Below are 18,794 nucleotides of genomic sequence, written 5' to 3'. Positions count from 1 at the left end.
AATTGGGAAACTTGAGGCTGCCAATACTTTGAGGCTTATCACTGGCACTAACAATAATATTTACAGATATTAGTACTTATTTATTTAAACTGTTTAGACCCGTAGAGGCCCACACAAAGCGAACTACGATTGGTGGATGCTATTTTTCTTGTCCTTCCAGAATTGTTTCATCCTCTCGTTATGCTTAGTTCCACATTTTTCCGTCCATTTTCCCGTAGATCTTTAGGTTATTCTTCTGGTGCAACTTCCCAGCTGTGGATCCTCGTGTGATTTTTCGATCTGCGATGCCTGATGATGTGATGTTGACATTTTTGAGATCAGTTTGAACTTGTTTGATCCAGACTGCTTTCGTTTTTAGTTTCTGTGAGTACATTAGAATATTCTTTGTTAATCTGTTGTCATCCAGTCTCATGATGTGTCCATAGAACTTCGTCGTTTGCGGAAGTCTGTTTCAATGTTGGAGGTTTTTTCCTGGTGTCATGTTTGAATGTAGCCGATATCCTTCGTCTGTGATCTTTGGACCCAGGATTTTGCGAATTATTTTCCTTTCAACTATTTTTATGCTATCGAGATCCCCTTTGTAATTGAGGTCTAGGGTCTCGCTTGCATACAGTGCTTCGGGTTTGATGACAGTCGCATAGTGTCGAATTTTTGTTTTGATATTCTTGCACCTTTTGTTGTAGATGTTCACAATTTTCCCGTATGGTTTTCGCATTTTGACTTCACGTGCTGTTTGGGCTAATCTTTCTGTTCCTGTAGGTTCGATGATTTTACCTAAGTATTTAAAGTGATTGACTCTGCTTATTGTGCCGTATTCTGTGATCAAATTTTCGGTTCAAATTCAAATGGCTCTGAGCACTATGGGACTTAACTTCTGAGGTCATCAGTCCCCTAGACTTAGAACTACGTAAACCTAACTAACCTAGGGACATCACACATATCCATGCACGAGGCAGGATTCGAACCTGCGACGTAGCGGTCGCGCGGTTCCAGACTGTAGCGCCTAGAACCGCTCGGCCACCTCGGCCGGCAAATTTTCGGTTTTGACCTGTTTTGTGGCCATAAATACCGTCTTTATGGAAGAGATTTGGAGCCCGACTTTTTCGGCACATTCTTTGAGTTCTTCGATCTGACGAATTTCTGTTTGTTGATCCTCCGAGAGGATCGCCAGAACGCCAGCGAAGGTTAAACATGTGACATTGATGTTATCCCGTTATTTTCCTAGCATGATGCGTCTCCAGCTGTTTTGTTTTTTCACTTCCTATTCGCATTCTTTGATGACCTTGTCGAGAACGATGATGGTGGCGGAGAGTCCGTTTACCCTGTCGGACGGCGGTTTTGATGAGGAAAGGTTGGGAGATTTCTCCACTGAACTTGACTTTGGAAGTTGTGTCGGTTAGGGTTTGTTGGGTGAGTCGTCTTATTTTCGGATCAAGATTGCTTTCTTCGAGTATTATTATTATTTTTATTATTATTAGAGCGTAGGACCTGCAGTTTCTTGTGTTGCCTGTTAGTTCGTTTATTGTTGCAGAACGAATAATGAACCAATTTCTAGTCTATTCCCGGAAATCCCAACAACTCGGAGAAGTCGCTTTCATGAGGTTTTTAAGCATATGTGGTGTTATGTGTCTCGGTTTTGCTGTCATAGACGCATCGTGCGGAGTAAAAAGTATGTGTGAAATGGGTGTCCTATGTGATGAAGATGAGAGGTAACAGTAGTGATCTTTTTTTAAAAAAAGATGTAGTTTCACGACCAAAACGCAATCGAATCGTTTCGTTTTTACCCCTCAGGGGGTACTTACCCCAGCCTGGGAACAACTGCTCTGAGAGAAGCTGATAACCGTCCGCGATGGATTCACGGAGTCACGACGCTCGACAGTGAGAATAACGACATGCGATGATGCAACTTCTACCGTATGAGGGAGAAGGTGGTTACTCCCCCTTCTCAGGGCAAACGTGCGGGATGGAACTGTCCTTTGCCGTCCACCCCAACACCTCCCGTTCAATAGCCATTGATTAACATCTTCAACTTTTGTAGTCCTGTCTTCCTCAGTTGCGTGTAATATTACGGTATATTGATAATTTTTACTTATGGACCGTCTGAATAAAACACAATTTTAGTGCCATACGCGTTTCGCCTTTATTTTCTGCAAGGGATCATCAGTGGCCTGGAATATGTACATATGTTAGCTATTTTATTTACATTTTTGTCACTGTGCCTATAGGTTATAAACAGTTCTGGTGGTTGGTTCAAATGGCTCTGAGCACTATGGGACTCAACTGCTGAGGTCATTAGTCCCCTAGAACTTAGAACTAGTTAAACCTAACTAACCTAAGGACAACACAAACATCCATGCCCGAGGCCGGATTCGAACCTGCGGTTCCAGACTGCAGCGCCTTTAACCGCACGGCCACTTCGGCCGGCCCTGGTGGTTGGTAATGTTTTGAACTGTACTTCTGGTTGCGTGGACAGTTTCTTACATATTACGCTCCTGTTGCATTTTTGGTGTTGTTCTTCTTCTTATGAACGCCAATTTGCGGTTTTTTCCACATTCCACAGCACTATGCACTGAACGCTTGTTTTAATGCAATGTTTTGGTTTCTGTTGCCGACTGTCAAATGTTTTTGCCAAAGATCGAATATTATTGCCAAACTTATGAGTGTAAGTATTGAAGTATCTGTGGTCTGTTCGTGTATGCATTTGTGTGTGCGTTTGTGTTTGTGTATGTGTATGTGTGTGTGTGAGAGAGTGTTTTTTGGTGTGATATTAATTTAATTTTTTTTGTTTTTGTCCTGTGTGTGTGTGTGTGTGTGTGTGTGTGTGTGTGTGTTTTGGTGTGATATATATATTTTTTTGTGCTGTGTGTGTCTGTCTGTATTTTAGTGTTCTATAATTTTTTTTTGGGGGGGGGGGCACAATGACTGTTCCCCTTCAGTTAAGTATTACAGGTATACATTACATAGCGCGGACGACCTTTTTATGACAGTCATTGCCCTCCGCTTCGCAGGTTCTCCATGTTTGTCCAGTGTTTTTCCTCAAGGCGCCACCTTCCAGGTCCCAACCTGGGGGTAATTACTCCTGAGGGGTAAAAACTAAATGATTCGATTCTGTTTCAGTCACGAAACTCATTTTCAAGAGGTCATTATTATTATCACAATTTTCTAAGAGTCTTAAGTTATCAACAATTACTTTTTCTCAGTTAATAGCATTAATGCGATGAAAGTTACAGGTTTCTCACACCGTCCACCCACTACACACATATGTTGTGCTTTGTCCCGTGCATCGCTGATGATAAAAGTAAGACAGATATTTAACAAATGCTTAATATGCCAAGAAAATACCTTCTCCAAGTTTTAGATAGTACCCGCTGTAGCCCACAAATTGCCTCATTACGCGCTTCGAAACACACAAAGGAGTTAATTGAGACAGCAATAACTATATAAGGGCTAGTACAGTACTATACCCAGTGTTATTATTATTATTATTATTATTATTATTAAGAGTGGTCAGCAACAATGCCTGAAGTCGTTCAATTTCTGTCAATTTAGAAGTTAGGAGTGCAGCAGTCAAGTGATTTACGAACACTAAGTATAGAGCATACATTTTAACTTGGTTGATTTTAAATGGGTTGCAATGTGCAGGTCAAGCAAGTATCTCAGTGGAGAGGAGTAATGCAGGAGAAGTGTGTTTTGTGGCAAGTGTCTACCCTCACTGTTGATAGTTAGCTTTCTTATCTGAGAAGGAGATGTGGGTAGCACTTGCGGTGTACCACGAATTCCTTTGTCATTAATTCTATCATCCCCCCCCCCTTTCTCACACACACAAATTGCCATTCATCTTTCATAATAAAAAAAAATAAAAGTTTTCCAAGAAAAGTCTTTCATTCTATAATTTAGCTAGGTGCTAAAGTTGTTGATAATGTGAGGGAGGGGGTGGGGGTACTAGTTAATGTCTGATTGCAGTCAGGGGTAATGTTCTAAGAAAGATTGAGAACCATTGTTCTAGGTGACCTTCCACGTCTTCGTCTTCACCTGATGCCCATTCATAGATTATTGTTGGCCATCGGTTATCGTCCATTCGTTGGACGTGACCATACCAAAATTTCTCTTTTTACTTAGCCAGTTTTATTTGAAATGTTTTGTGTGCTTCTCCCATCTGTTGTAAAAGTGACGCCCAAGTATTTAAACGTGTAGACATCTTTAGTCTTACAGAATCCTACATCCAGACGGTCTTGGTCCTCCTCATTTACTAACATGTATTCCGTATTTTTTGTGTTTGTAGTTGGGCCCCATTTTGAGTATTCCTCGTGCAGTTTTCTGAATATTTACATAACTGGAGTCTTCTTTGTCTGCTACTGTCAGGACGTGGTCGTTGGCGAAGAATGAAACATGCAGTATTTATTCTCCAATGGGGATTCCCAATCCAACAATTTCCTCTTCCAGTTTCGCAAAATTTATTCGAAGTATCCTTTAAACAAAGGCGATTCACCTGAGTACAATTTTTTAGATAATTATTTACAGAGAATTCTTAGGGATTTTGTAGACAACTTCGTGCTCAAGCGGATATTCCTATTTCTCCTCGCTGCACAGAAAGTGAACCCGTCCATATTAGCAGAAAATTTGTAAAAATAAGACGGTAACGTGACAACCCAAGTGGGTTTCAAAAACGGATGTGCGTTTAATCGAAGCGAAAGCCGATTGTAGAAATTGAAACCCGGCGAGTCGATACTGAAGTGTTTACATGACCTCGGCTTATGAAATCCGGGTTTGGGAGCCCGACGCAACGTAGTGATTATGTGTCTATGTTTTCAGGAAACAATTTTCTCTACATTTCGTATGCTTACAAGGCCATTTTGAATGTGTGTTGCAGTACCAGCAGATGACTACGACAGAGTCACTCTTGGCGAGACTGAATCTGATGCCAAAGCCAGTGGGACATTGCAACAAAGAGGGCAGTATGCAGGAGCCAAAGGAAGAAGACGAGAAGAATGAGGTGAGTCACAGAACCATGAAATGCAAGTTTTATTGATAATTTATATTGTTCTTTTAAATATCGACTCAGTAATCTGATGTAGTTAGTTTAGGAGGAGAATGCATGTAGTTTCTGTTAGGAGGTCTAAGCAAGCAGTTCATTTGAAATGAAATGCAGTTGTGCGTTGATTACTATGTCTCTACACCTTTTGTGCTTGGAATTCGAGGCGATAGCTAGAATTAAAGATGTACAACTCAGTTACTGTACTGCATGAAAACATTGCTTCCTTATCGTAAGATCCGTGTCAGTAAAGGGCGTGACTTCAGCCCTTGCGGAAGGAAGTTGTTTTCGTTATCTAGAGGCAGTGATGGCGCTTCTCGCGGTAAAAGCATGAACTAGCAGAAGCTGTTTGCTGTGATACGCTTTTATCTCGCTGTGAGCGGGTATTCGAAATCGAAAAGAGGCAAATCAGGTCGCTGATTATATATGTTTTGCATCATTTTTATTATTTGGAATGTAGATACTGGTAAAAGATTTGTATCTAGCAGCTTTGGTACTTACTAAAGAATTCATTAAGCAGCGAGTGAACAGAGGTACCGGTAACGCACGTTTCACATTTTGAATCTTACAGGGAACTGCGGGATTATATTTCTTGTGGCACATACTTAAGAACTTTTGCGATTACGGCTCTGCCTTAGTTTCGTATTGTATAGCAACGAACGTAACAATGACGCAGTTTCATTCACAATTCTGGCATTAATTACACCATTTTAAATTCCCCTGCAGCTTTAACCAGTTCCCAAAAAAAACACACACACACACACACACACACACACACACACCCCTCACCGAAATTTATAGTTTGCTGACAGAGACACACAAAAGCAAAATTGACAGACAATCTAGCTCTCAGGACCAATGATTGGGTTGGGGAGGATTAACAATAGAAGGATCGGGAATTAGGATCTATCCAGAAGGACCAACCTGTCATTTTGATGGGTGCAGTTTTGTTTTCCTTCTTAAAAATAGTAAACAAATTTGCATATACTGTATATACCAATTTTTTCATAGTATTTATACAGTTTACCAGGATATAGTTTTACTTTTTTCTGAGGAATTACATGGTACAGTGAACATTTTATACCACATAATTGATCCAAATATATATTATGATAAAATGTGAAATGGATTACCTCCCTTGACAGAATTATGATTTTTTACATACAATTTTGAATAGCGCAATATATGGTACAGCAAACATTTATAAGCTGATTTCACATTTCACTCATTCAGAGCCACCTGCTGCACAGTGGTACACATAACATTTGTATTCAGCATTGTCTAAACGTGTTCCACAAACGTACTTGCTGCTCTTTTTATATAAATGCTTGCTTGTGTATTCCTTCTACATTCTCTCATCTGACAAGTCATGCAAATGTTGCTATGTTGTGGTACTATATTAGGAAGAGTATTTTGCACCTGTGTGGCCTTATATGCTGAAGTTCTCCTGCTAACTTACATGTAAAGTGACGCTAGGTTACTTTTTCACTTGTTACTTCCTTATAGAGTACTCATGCATTAATAGCTGCCAAGCAATACTTTAAAGGGGGGGGGGGGGGATGCATTGGCCATCTGCGACATCCATACTTCGCAGTGTGAAGCCGAGCCATGTGGTTGATGAGTTCAGTGGTGTACTTTGTGTTATTGTAGTACACTACTGATTGTGGTAGCTTTTTAGGATGTCATTCATGGAGTCTAACTACGTCACTCATTGAACTCAAAGGAATACAATTTTTGTTATTTTTTCCCTTATAGCATGTTACAGTCATGCCATCTGTGTAGCTGTGTGCAATGGTGTTACAGTAGACATTGTTGATTGAGGGATTTGCCTTCTAGATTTCCTCGTTGTGCCTGCAATGCTCGTACTCCTATGTTTAAAGCTTTCTGCAAGTAATTTGGTTATGAAAAAATTGTTCCGTGTAAGTTTTTTGGACATCTGGCTCATTTAATATTTCTTCCTGCAGAAACAAAGGGCTGTATAAGGCAAGTTACGTGTGCTCCGCAATACGAACATCTGTAGAGTGGTGCTCACCTTTGCCTCTTTGAATCACATGCAAGTCAAAACTCAGATGTTAAATTAAAGAGCATCTAGCTTTGCCTGGAAACAGGTGTTAATCGAAAGTGATATTTTCACTAGAAATGTAACAATGCAAAAAATTGGCAATCTAATGGTTCCCCAAAGGGGCAGCAGGTTCTAAAGCCATCTACCCTCACTGTGCAGTCAGTCCTGTTCATCAAATTGTATTATCTGAAAATTTTCAGTGAATTTATTTGTGTTCTCAGTCTTCCAGAAAAATGCTGGTACTCGTGTTTGATGATAAGAACTTCAACGCAAAGTATTTTTCCTTGTAAATACAAATGTGATATAGTGGCTTTTGTCGCTTCGGGGCCAAAGGTCCAGTCACCACAACACAGTTCTTGGCATGCCATCTGTTTTGTGGAAACTTCATTACATTTTGAAGCTTATTGTTATCTGTTAGTAACCCCATGCACTATAATGTATACCTTTTCTGATGGACTTCTTTTCATAACCTGTGGTCCTGGTGCTACTTTCAAGATGTTCTGCTGTGACCAAGTTCCAGGAACAACTTTTGTAGGTGTTATAGTTCACGTTGTTCCATCATTAGCTGTTTAACTACTTTCAGTGGAAGGATTTCTTTCATTTGAGCTTTTCCGTCGCTCTGCCATGAATGTCTTTAATGCTGTTAGCTGGGGTAAGGGCACACTATTGTTTGACGTACCTGAAAATATATAATACCCGTACAGTAAATCAGTTACAGCATCAACAATGAACAGTAATTCAATTACAGCATGAACAATGAGCTTCAAATTATTGTACAGCAAAATTAACTTGGAAAACCCCCGTAATACTTTCCAAAATATTTGTTGAAATACGACACCAGACAAACTATGTCTCAAAAAGGCCACTATGAAACAAATGAAATTGACAAAGGATTGGTAGAATACCATAAACCGAACAGGAAGGCAATCAATAGTAGCTGTAGACAGTTCCAAAAGCTGTTGTCCACACGTTCGTACCCAGCAAAATGTCAAATGGCGGTACTTTTAGCAGGAGTTCATTGTGTCACTTTTCAGAAAGGTCCTAAAAGTTTAAATCTTTGCAGACATGGGCCTCACAAATCCTTTAATAAAGTCATAGAAAATGGGAACTGTAAAATAAATCATCTACAAGAAATAAGTTTACTGAAACAGAGTAACTGTCAAAATGATGGAGGGGGTCCTTCTAGTGTTAAAAGGAAAGCGCAAGTCACTCAGACACCAGGTTGAATGGGACCCACCTCTAATGAGAAAGAGGATTTCTCAGAAATTGTGCAAAACTTTGTCACCATCCTGTCTGGATTTAGTTCCGAAGTTGCACCAACCTTTAAGAAGTGTTTAAAAATTTGCATCATATGAGTTGTATAATTCAGTTCTCCTTTAGTTTACTTACATAGGCTTCATGAACTTGTGTCTAACAAGCAAACAGAGACTGATGACCAGGTAAATATGATACTTCGATGTTCAGCCATGTGTATGGTTTAATTTAAATAACCCAGTTAAGTCCAAGATTTTTTAATTAGGGTGAAGTGGGGTAAGTGTAACCACATTTTGGCATAGTTCAACTTTGACACCAAATTGCCAACTTGTTATTGAAGATATGATTTTGAAATTTCTCAAGCTTAAAGTTTGACTTATTGACTTTTAAACAATCTACATTTTGTTTTTGAAAAAAGAAATCATATGGTCAATTAATTGTTTTCAAAATTTTGTGTTGTGAGGTTACACTTGCCCCATGGTTCGGGGCAAGTGTAACCCCGCATTATTGTACCCATACAGAGCATTGTAAAAGAGACTTGGGGTAAGTGACCTGATTACCCAATTTTTACTGAATTTGAGGATTTTTAAATTATTAAAATACCTTAAATTTTACTCAAGATATGAACTTTTTTGCACATGCCTCTTTGTATATTATGAAATGCACAGAAAAGTTAGCTAAACTATAAAATAAGTGTTAGCCTAAACCATAAAACACTGAAACAGAATGCTTCATAGACGATTTATTTTTGTTTTAGGACAGTAATTGATTAGTTTAAATTCTACAAAAGTAATATTTTTTCTTTAGTAGGCAATTTAACAAAAATAATAAAATATCTAGTATCAAGAGAAAAGAAAAATTCACTTTATAAGTTCACTTTCTATTATTTTTCATGGTAATTGAACTAAAGTTGTTGGCAATTTGTGTTTAACACTAAACTGCCCTAATTCAACTTATTATATTCACACTTAGGCCCTAACTATTATTTAGTCACTGAATGTTGTATGAATCAAATGTAACACCAAATGTCAGGTATCCCCTGCGACTCAAAGTAGGCTCAGGCAGCACTGAAATGACATCAGAGGATGGAACTTCTGTCTCATCTCTTGTATCAGGCCAGTAGAATGTGGTGCCATGCTTTGTCTTATTTTTGCATCTGAGGAAAATCACTTCTGGATCTCCTAAAGCACTAATTTTTGTAACTTGCCCAATAAAATGAACTTTCTTACATATTGTTGCAAAAGCTACCAGAACATAGTTTCCAACTGTAATTTTATCTTTGGCTTCTAAAAAGTTTGCCTCTTTTTCTTCTTCACAGTTTATCATTTCTTTCCTGATATTGTCCAGTGTTATTATGGTCCCATTTTCTTCAACACTACTTATTAAAGATAGGCCTCCTTCAGTTTCACTTTCTTCACTTGTTGATTCAACTTCCAGTCTGTTTTTCTTGTTACCCACATGAGCAATCAGGGATTTTTTTCCACAACATTCTGAGATGCCATTTTGAATAAAGTAACAGCACTTTGTTTGGAAGATTTACTTTTCATTACCAAGCCCTTTTTTATGTCGATAATGCTTTTTCGTTTTGCTTTCTCCTTATTATTCTTGTTTCCTTTAAAATCTTTTTCTTTATAGATGGCATCTTGAAAAGTGATAACTTCAGCTCCTGGTGCAACCCTTTTCTTCTTTGTTTTACCAGTGGGACTACACTGTCGGACTGTGTCATAATTTATAAAAGGAAACGTGGTTTAAAAATATAGTAGACTTAAATAAAAAATATCTCACACAAACTCAGTAGGCCTACAAATCCAGCACATCAAGTATTCTGGTATCCATATGTGCAGGAAGGCCAGTTTAGTTGATCTAGTGTGATAGCAAAAACAAGGTTACGGCTTAAATAAATAAATCTGTTCCGGTAAGTTTGTTTGGGGCAAGTGTAACCCGCCCTGGTTACACTTGCCCCAGCCTGTTGGTTACACTTGCCCCACATGGGAAAAAGTTGGGGTAAGTGTAACCATGCCTGGCATACCAAGAGCTTTATCAGTAGAGTAAAATGATTCTAATATTTGAAATTGTCATGCAAAAGTTAGTTTGTAACCAAAAAATTGTGCAGTTATCTTTAAAACTGCAAAAATGACAGACCACCAAATTCTTAGCATGTCACTCACTCGCAGAGTGAAAATGTAGACGTCAATTCAAGTCCAAAAATTAATTACCAATTTATGTCAGATTTGACAACTTATGGTGAAATATAAAAAAGCAAGGAGTAAATTAATATGTGTGATAGGTCAGAGGTAAAAATACAGCTTCTTTAAGGCACCATAAGCCGTGGTTACACTAACCCCATGGTTACACTTACCCCACTTCACCCTATGTATTATTTGTCACTTTGAGGTATTTTTTCAGTTTCCTTATTTATCTTCCTCAGGGTGGAATAAAATTCTACGTGAACTAAATATTACAAGCTCGCTTCCCACCTCTTTTAACCAACTGACTTAACATGGTTGAAAAGTAATTACGTGCAGCTGAGGTTTGTACTATACATTGTGCTGCTGTTCTGAATATTCCCACTGAGTCACATTGTGCTCTGATAGGTTAATGAACTCGCATTCTAGAGGACAGTTGACCAGATCCATGTCCAGGAACTCATATGTAGATTTTCTGTGGGTTTCTTGAATTACTAAAGGCAAATACTTCTCTCAAAAATTACACAGCCAGATTTCTTTCTCATCCTCTCCCACTCAGTGTGTGGGCACTTTCTCTAATGCCCCAATACTTAAAGAGATGATAAACCGTAATGTTCCCTCCTTCCTGAAGATTTTAACATCTTGTGTTTCATCTGACACAGAACATATTCTAGGTTCACAGTGCTATTAATTAAATAGTGGAAAGAATGTCATTGTAACAGTGTAAAGTGGTGTGTCACAATTCCCAGCGTGCTTACATAGTTATGAGATTGACTGGCAAATATTTCCTACATGTGACACAGTCCAGTTTACAATGAGTATGAGACGCCCGCTAAACCCGCTGGGCAGAACAGGTAATAGGATTGTGGAAAGGGCCAAGGGTTGAGGTCAGTTTGTGCTTCTAATTGTCATTTATTGTAATTTAGCAACTCTTTCACAGCTGAAGGCCTTCAACAAGAAATCTTAACAAGATATAAGTCCAATTAAGATAGCAATAAAATAATTAAAAAAAACAACATATGCAAAGTGCAATACAAATGGCTGAGGGCCACAATCAAACTTCAAAATTTCAAAATATATTACCATAATCTTTAAATGCAGAAGGCCACAGTGTTTAAGCTTGAAAGGTAAATTTAAAAATTAATTTTGCAAAATTTTAAGAAACAAACGATAACCATAAGCCTAAAATTTAAAATAGCTGACAACAGATAATTAAACACCGGTGGCACTCAGAAGGCCTCCAGGGAGGTCGGTCTGCCCTCGTTCGCTTAGGCAGGTGGTGAGCCCAACTATACTTGATCCATCGGAACCCAATCGGGGGGCAGCCACGGACCGACCGACACAACAACTTGCTTCCCATCAATCAGTACATGAGAACCCCAACCGGCAATGTTGCAAACATGATAACCACAGTGGAGTACATATTAGCTGTCAAAATTACACACCATGTTGGACAGCAACAACAGGTGAGGAAAGGACACTGCCTGAAATTACATTAGTGGGCAGGGCAGGTAACCGGAACACTAACGGCCACTAGGCAGAAAATTCTGCTGGTACACTTGAATTTGAAACACGGTAATAGTTAACTCGCTGAAAAAAACACTGCCTGAATTTACGTCAGTGCCCAGGGCAGGTAACCAGAACACTAACGGCCACAAGACAGAGAATTCCACTGCTTCACTCAAATCGTAGTCAACCAAAATAGTTAATTGCACCGCATGGCGGTAAAATTTCAGCAGTAGAACCGGAGAACCTCCCTAACAGCAAACCACAGAAGCAGACCACCACAACATGAAAGATGTGGCTCGGGTAGTTGAAACCACTACTAAACTTTGACGCCCTGCGTCGGCGAACCACGAAGCTCGTAGTGATCGGACAGCTCCACACACGCTCCGACACTGCACTGCCAGCGGCCCCAGCCGACCATACCGCGCGGATAACTTCCCTCGTCCGCAACAACCGACGGACTCCCCCCAGACCCCCTTGCTGGAAACTGTATGCACCAAACCATAGATGGTACATGGCGCAAATATCGATACACATCACTGCTGCCACACATAGAAGGAAGAAGAACCATGACGTAACCGTGACAAGGGCGGGAAACCAAACACAGATAGACAGTGAAATTTTTGAAAACGCATAGTTGGGAGAGAGCACGGCTCAGAGTACATCAACAGAATTGGGATATTTAATTTCATGAAACACTCAGTGTTATTTTTCTTTTCGCCTGTTAATCATATATACATTTTTGTTTACTTTGTTTTGAAGCGTCTTGTCTTGTGTGCATAGTGTTTAAATCATATATGACAGACATTTGCGGTTGGCTTGATATGTCTTGGAATTCTCTAGAGTCATATAAGAAAATGTAATAGTCATATTTTTATGAAGATTATCATATAACTGTCACTGAGTTGTACATTTCCTTCACCATTCCACCTCCACTTTTCCTGCCATAAGTTTTTTGTGTGTTCAGATGGAGCCCACCAGAATTTCTCTCCTGTGCCAATTTTTTAACCTCAGCGTAGCAATTACACCCAATGGCAGCGTTATTCTGCAACACATATCCAATGCTTTGATTCTCTCCTTTTCCAGTTTTTACACAATCCATGATTCACTTCTATAGGGTATTCCACATTCCCAGAAATTTCTTCTGCCAAGTTAAGGTCTATGTAAAATGCTAGTGGAATCCTTTTGATAAGAAATGCGCTATTTGGATGTGATAGTCTGCTTCATTTGCTTTCATTTATTCATCTGGCATGCATTATTTTGCTTCACTTTTTCTAGTACTAAAATTATGAAGTCAGGTTTGCTCCTAATCTCATTTCTGCTGCTCCTCGATACTTTTGTCTTTTTTTGGTTTATCCTCAATCCGTAGTCTCTGCTCATTAGACCGTTCATTTCATTCAACAGGTCCTGTAATTCTTCTTCATTGTCATAAAGGACAGCAATGTCATCAGTGACTCTTGCCAAATTTTAGAGGGCCGTCCATGCACTGTGCTGCAGACCAGGCTTTAGCAATGCGTCTCCATGTCAAGCAGACAGATATGAAATGTTATAAATGTATGCTTTCCCCACATATACGAGTCCTGGTTGTGGTGACAAAAGACACGTATTACTCGTGTTGTGGGGGAGCCCTTTTTTCATTGCCTGCTTTGGCCTCATTGTAGCTTTTCTACTATCATTATATACAGCACTTTCACTATGTATGTTAAAATATTATTAATGATTTCGTCTCAAAAGTTGAGTACAGTGTGTCGTGGCGGACTGATACGTAGCATAGCTCGACGTCTAGGTTTATTGACAGGTGACTGGTTGTAAATTAGCAAAGCCAGCTAACATGAATATTAAATCTTGGTTAAGATGACAGACTGACCTTCTACAGTGTAGGCTGAAGTCTGTTAGCTTGGTAGCTGATAGTTGGATTTTCCATTATTTTTGTGTTCACATGCATCCAGGAACCTGCCAAAAAAATTATCAAATAAAGTGTTTTTCTCTGAAAATTCTGTATCATTGCACTCTAGCAACTTCTATGTTAATATTGTTACATTAAACACTTGTTATCTGTTCTGCAATCAGTATGAAAACATATTGTTACATGATTGGCTATACAAATCAGCTGGTTTGCTATCTTAAATTACCACAAGTGTTCGCAACAGGTGTTACCAAATACCAGCATACTATTATGAACTCTTCGAAGCTAGAGTGTAGATGACCGCTTCTAAACTTTTACCGGGAATCTTATTATTGATATCTTTTCATTCTGAGTTTTAATCCCTCTCCTGAACCTTTATTTCTTTGTTTCATTGCTTCAATGATATGCAGAGTGTTTGGAAATCCCTGTTACAAACTTCTAGGACTTGTAGAGGGGAGTGAGTACATAATATTTTGAATGATCATTCCCGTGTTGCAGCCTTTTGAGAACGTGTTTGTTAGGTAGGTATGTGACAGGATAATCATTTTGAGGGTGGTTAAGTCAGATGGCTGATGTCATTCCATGTCTGCTCTACCTCTCTGACCTGATTCGAGCCTCGTTCGCGTGTCTGTGAGTGTTAGAGCAACATGGTTGAATACATGTTTGCACAATACAGTGACATAATCCTTCTGAATGTCAAAAATCACGGTAACGGAAGAACTGCACATCATCTTTATCGAGATTGTTTTACACAGTGTCAGACTCCAGCACATACTATTTTTGCCATCTACCTTCACTGCAAGCAGGTGTGACTATTGCTCCAAGGAGACACCACACACCCACATTAGAGGAGGTCCTGCTGCATTGTATTGAAGACAACCCATCAACGAGTACACGAATAATTTCTTTGGCTACTGATGAGTGGAATTGTAAGACAAGTGATGATGTACTGGGTCATGCCTAATCAATTGCTTGTAAAAGTAGTTGCAGTACTAATGTGTCTTCAAACATTTGTAGCGTGGAAATGGTACATTTCTGGACACAGCTTCCAGTGAAAATATTGTCTACTCACACCCCTCTACAAGTCCTAAAAGTTTGTAACGGGAATTTCTGAACTGTACAGATTGAAAAGTAGAGGAGAAAGAGTGCATCCCATGTATAGCTCCCTAAGCCTTTCATTCTTACAGTTCCCTCTAGGCTCATGCACATGTTGTGTATCGTGCATGTTTCCATGTAATGTATTCCAGTTTATCTGAGGTTTTTAAACATATTGCTATTAGAGGGTGTTATTGGATGCCTCTGAAATTTTGGTTGTGGTAACAAACTTACACAAGCGAGTGGTGCACTGGTTAGCACACTGCCCTTGCATTCTGGAAAGTGATTTGAATTCCCATCCAGCTGCCAAATTTATGTTTTCTATGATTCCCCTAAAGTGCTCCAGGCAAGTTGCCAGGATGGTTCCTTTGGAAAGGGCAAAGCCATATCTTTCACCTATGCTTTCATAAACTGAGCTTGTGCTGTCTCTAAAAACAATGTTGTCAAATGGACATTACAATTTAATCTTCCTTTCTCCTTCGACAGACTTACCTGTAGCACAGACCCAGGTCTAGGTTAGGTCTATCTATCTATCTATCTATCTATCTATATCCGAATCCCGCTCCAGCTACTGCCGGGTCTGGGTGCTGATGAGTCCTCTCCATTTGGTTCGGTCCTCCCACCATTTGCTGCCAGGTCACACCTCTCCTTTCAACAGATATTCTCACTCCCATTTTCCACCGTGTTCTTGGGCGCCCTCTAGGTCTTTTCCCATCCATCTTTAGTTCTTCCATAATTTTGGGGAGTCTCTGCCCATGCATCCTCTTAACATGCCCATACCATCTTAATCTCTTTCTTTCAATTTCTTCTCTCATACTTTCTTGTTTGAGGTCCTTTCTAATCTCTACATTTCTTACTCTGTCCATTCTTGTTTTTCCCTTAACTGCTCTGAGAAATTTCATTTCCCCTGCTTGCAGTCTGCTCCAGTCCCTTTCTGTCAGTGTCCACGTTTCTCCACCATAGGTGACAATAGGGAAGTAATAATTCTTATACATAAGGAGTTTTGCTTTTTCTGAAACTTCCTTATTCCAAACCACGTGTTTTATTGTTTGGTAGAAATTGCCTCCCTTCTGTAACCTCCTATTAATTTTGTTAGTTATTCTTCCATCCCTGGATATTTCACTCCCTAAATAAGTGAAACTTTCTACCACTTTGAGGGGTTCTCCATTCAAGGTAATATTTCTGTCGATCCCTTTCTCTCTTCCAGATACCATTACTTCACTCTTATGTTTATTTATTTTTAATCCATACCTTTTCATTACTTCCTTCCACGCATCAAGCTGTAACTGTACATCTACTTCTTTATCACCCCATATTACCATATCATCTGCAAACATCATCTTTTTGTCTTTTTATTTTACTATATCTAGGTTAGGTCTGAAGGGGATAATTTGCTTGAGAGTCGGTGAAGCTGAGGAATGTAAATGTCAGATTAAGTTTATGGTAATAGACTCACCTAGAGCATAGCCTGATGTTTACGTTAGTGTCATATTTAAACACACTTTGCCGTAATTCACACACTTTCTTTCATCAAAGCTAAAATTGCCTGGTAAATTTAGAAAACACATATTAGATAATGGACAAGTCTTTGACCAGTATTTTGATGTTTATTATGTGCATACATAGCCCGCCCAGTCGGCCGTGCGGTCTAGTGCACGGCTATCCGGACGGGAAGGAGCGCCAGTCCCCGGCACGAATCCGCCCGGCGGATTTTTGTCAAGGTCCGGTGTGCCAGCCAGTCTGTGGATGGTTTTTAGACAGTTTTCCATCTGCCTCGCTGAATGTGGGCTGGGTTCCCTTATTACGCTTCAGCTACACTATGTCGCCGGTTGCTGCGCAAAGAAGTTCTCCACATACGCATACACCACCATTACTCTACCATGGAAACATAGAGGTTACACTCTTCTGGTGTGAGACGTTCCCTGGGGGGTCCACCAGGGACCGAACCGCACAATAACCCTGGGTTCGGTGTGGAGCGGCGGAGGGGTGAAATGGACTGCGGTAGTCGTCGTGGGGTTGTGGACCATTGCGGCTGCAGCGGGGACGGAGCCTCTCCATCGTTTCCAGGTCCCTGGTTAACATAACATATCATAACATTTTGTTAGAAACCGATGTTAAGAATACTGGTATGTATTTTTTGTGTCCGTTCTTCTACGCTTTGTCTAAACTTTAGCCACCTCCGTTTTCCTCGAGTCGCTTGGGGCTTTGCGCTGGGCGAGAAATTCACTATAAATGCAAGGTAATCGAGGGCCCAGTGCCGTAGAATACTCTCTGCAAAACCGAACTGGGATCCCATTCGGACCAGGTGACTTATTTGTTTTCTAAACTTTCAGTTGCGTTTCAAAAATGGTTCAAATGGCTGTAAGCACTATGTGACTTGACATCTGAGGTCACCAGTCCCCTAGACTTAGAACTACTTAAACCTAACTAACCTAAGGACATCACACACATCCATGATCGAGGCATGTACATACATGTACGTACATCATCCACAAACTGTAAAAAATTCCGGAGGGTGTCTACTTTGTAACTTTTACTACATATTGCACCATTTCCGTACAACATCAAGTTATGCAAAACATTCTGTTATGTTCTGATAATTTCCGGGTATGCAGCCGGATCCCGTCGACATTCTGCCACGATATTTTGGCCCAGAGATGTCCGGCCATCATCAGGTGAGTACACAACTACTGAAGAGCCCAGGTGCAGTCGCGGTATTTATGCCAAATCTCGCGCATGCGAAATGTACTGGCATCCTATAGCGCATGCGTCAGGTGTTGACATGCGCGGCATAGCTGAGTTGTACGTGCTGCCTTCAGGCATGCGCGAGATTTGGCATAAATTCCGCGACTGCACCTGGGCTCTTCAATAGTTGTGTACTCACCTGATGATGGCCGGACGTCTCCGGGCCAAAATATCGTGGCAGAATGTCGACGGGATCCGGCTGTATACCTGGAAATTATTAGAAGCAGAAATACGCCGGGAAAATTTCAGAAGTCACATTCTGCTATGTGTTTGTATGCTGTTATTGCGTGTTCTGTTGAGAAGCAAAAATGCTTCAGACATTATCTAATATTTACCTGTTACAGTCAAAGAACGAATTAGAAGAAGTGGAGACAGAGAGTAACTCCAGGCTGGGAGCGAGCAGGACAGAACAGCCGTCGCCCGGCCAGCAGGAAGGCGAGGAACGGAGGCCGGCGCTCCCGCACGACAGCCCGATGTCGACGTCGGAGCCCGGCTGCGACCGGGACCGGCTGACCTCGCTGTACCACGGCACGTGGCCCGTGGAGCACGGCCTGTGGCACAGTGGGCCCAGCTCTCTGGGTGCCGGCAGCGGCAACCCCAGGGGTCTCCACGCGCAGCTCAACGGCAGCCAGGTAGCGTCTGCTGTCGCTGCTGTGCTTTTGTAATGTTGTCTCTTTGTCAGTCCTCAGTAGGTAGATGTACCGGGTGATCAAAAAGTCAGTATAAATTTGAAAACTGTATAAATCACGGAATAATGTAGATAGAGAGGTACAAATTGACACGCGTGCTTGGAATGACGTGGGGTTGTATTAGAACCAAAAAAATACAAAAGGTGGTTTTCTTTGCGGTGAGATCTATTTACGAAATTTCAGTCGCCAACTTTCTCTTCGGAATGGAAAAATATTTTGTTGACACCCACCTACGTATGGAGAAATGATCATTTTAATAAAATCAGAGAAATCAGAACTCCAACGGAAAGATTTAGGTGTTCCTTTTTCCCACGCGCCA

General features: G+C 40.4%; 1 protein-coding gene across 1 annotated transcript in view; it reads left to right on the top strand.

The window, feature by feature from the left end:
- LOC124552268 (serine-rich adhesin for platelets-like) overlaps positions 1–18,794 on the top strand; it is an 820,531-nt gene that overhangs the window by 561,514 nt on the left and 240,223 nt on the right. Inside the window, exons 5-6 of the mRNA XM_047126548.1 lie at positions 4,871–4,993; positions 18,131–18,418. Coding sequence (XP_046982504.1) covers positions 4,871–4,993; positions 18,131–18,418 — 411 coding nt within the window. The remainder of the gene's footprint in view (positions 1–4,870; positions 4,994–18,130; positions 18,419–18,794) is intronic.

The sequence above is a fragment of the Schistocerca americana genome, chromosome 10 (assembly GCF_021461395.2).
Source record: "Schistocerca americana isolate TAMUIC-IGC-003095 chromosome 10, iqSchAmer2.1, whole genome shotgun sequence".
Classification (NCBI taxonomy): Eukaryota; Metazoa; Arthropoda; class Insecta; order Orthoptera; family Acrididae; genus Schistocerca; species Schistocerca americana.
Note: the sequence above shows the minus strand (reverse complement) of the source record. Positions and strands in the feature narration are given on the sequence as shown.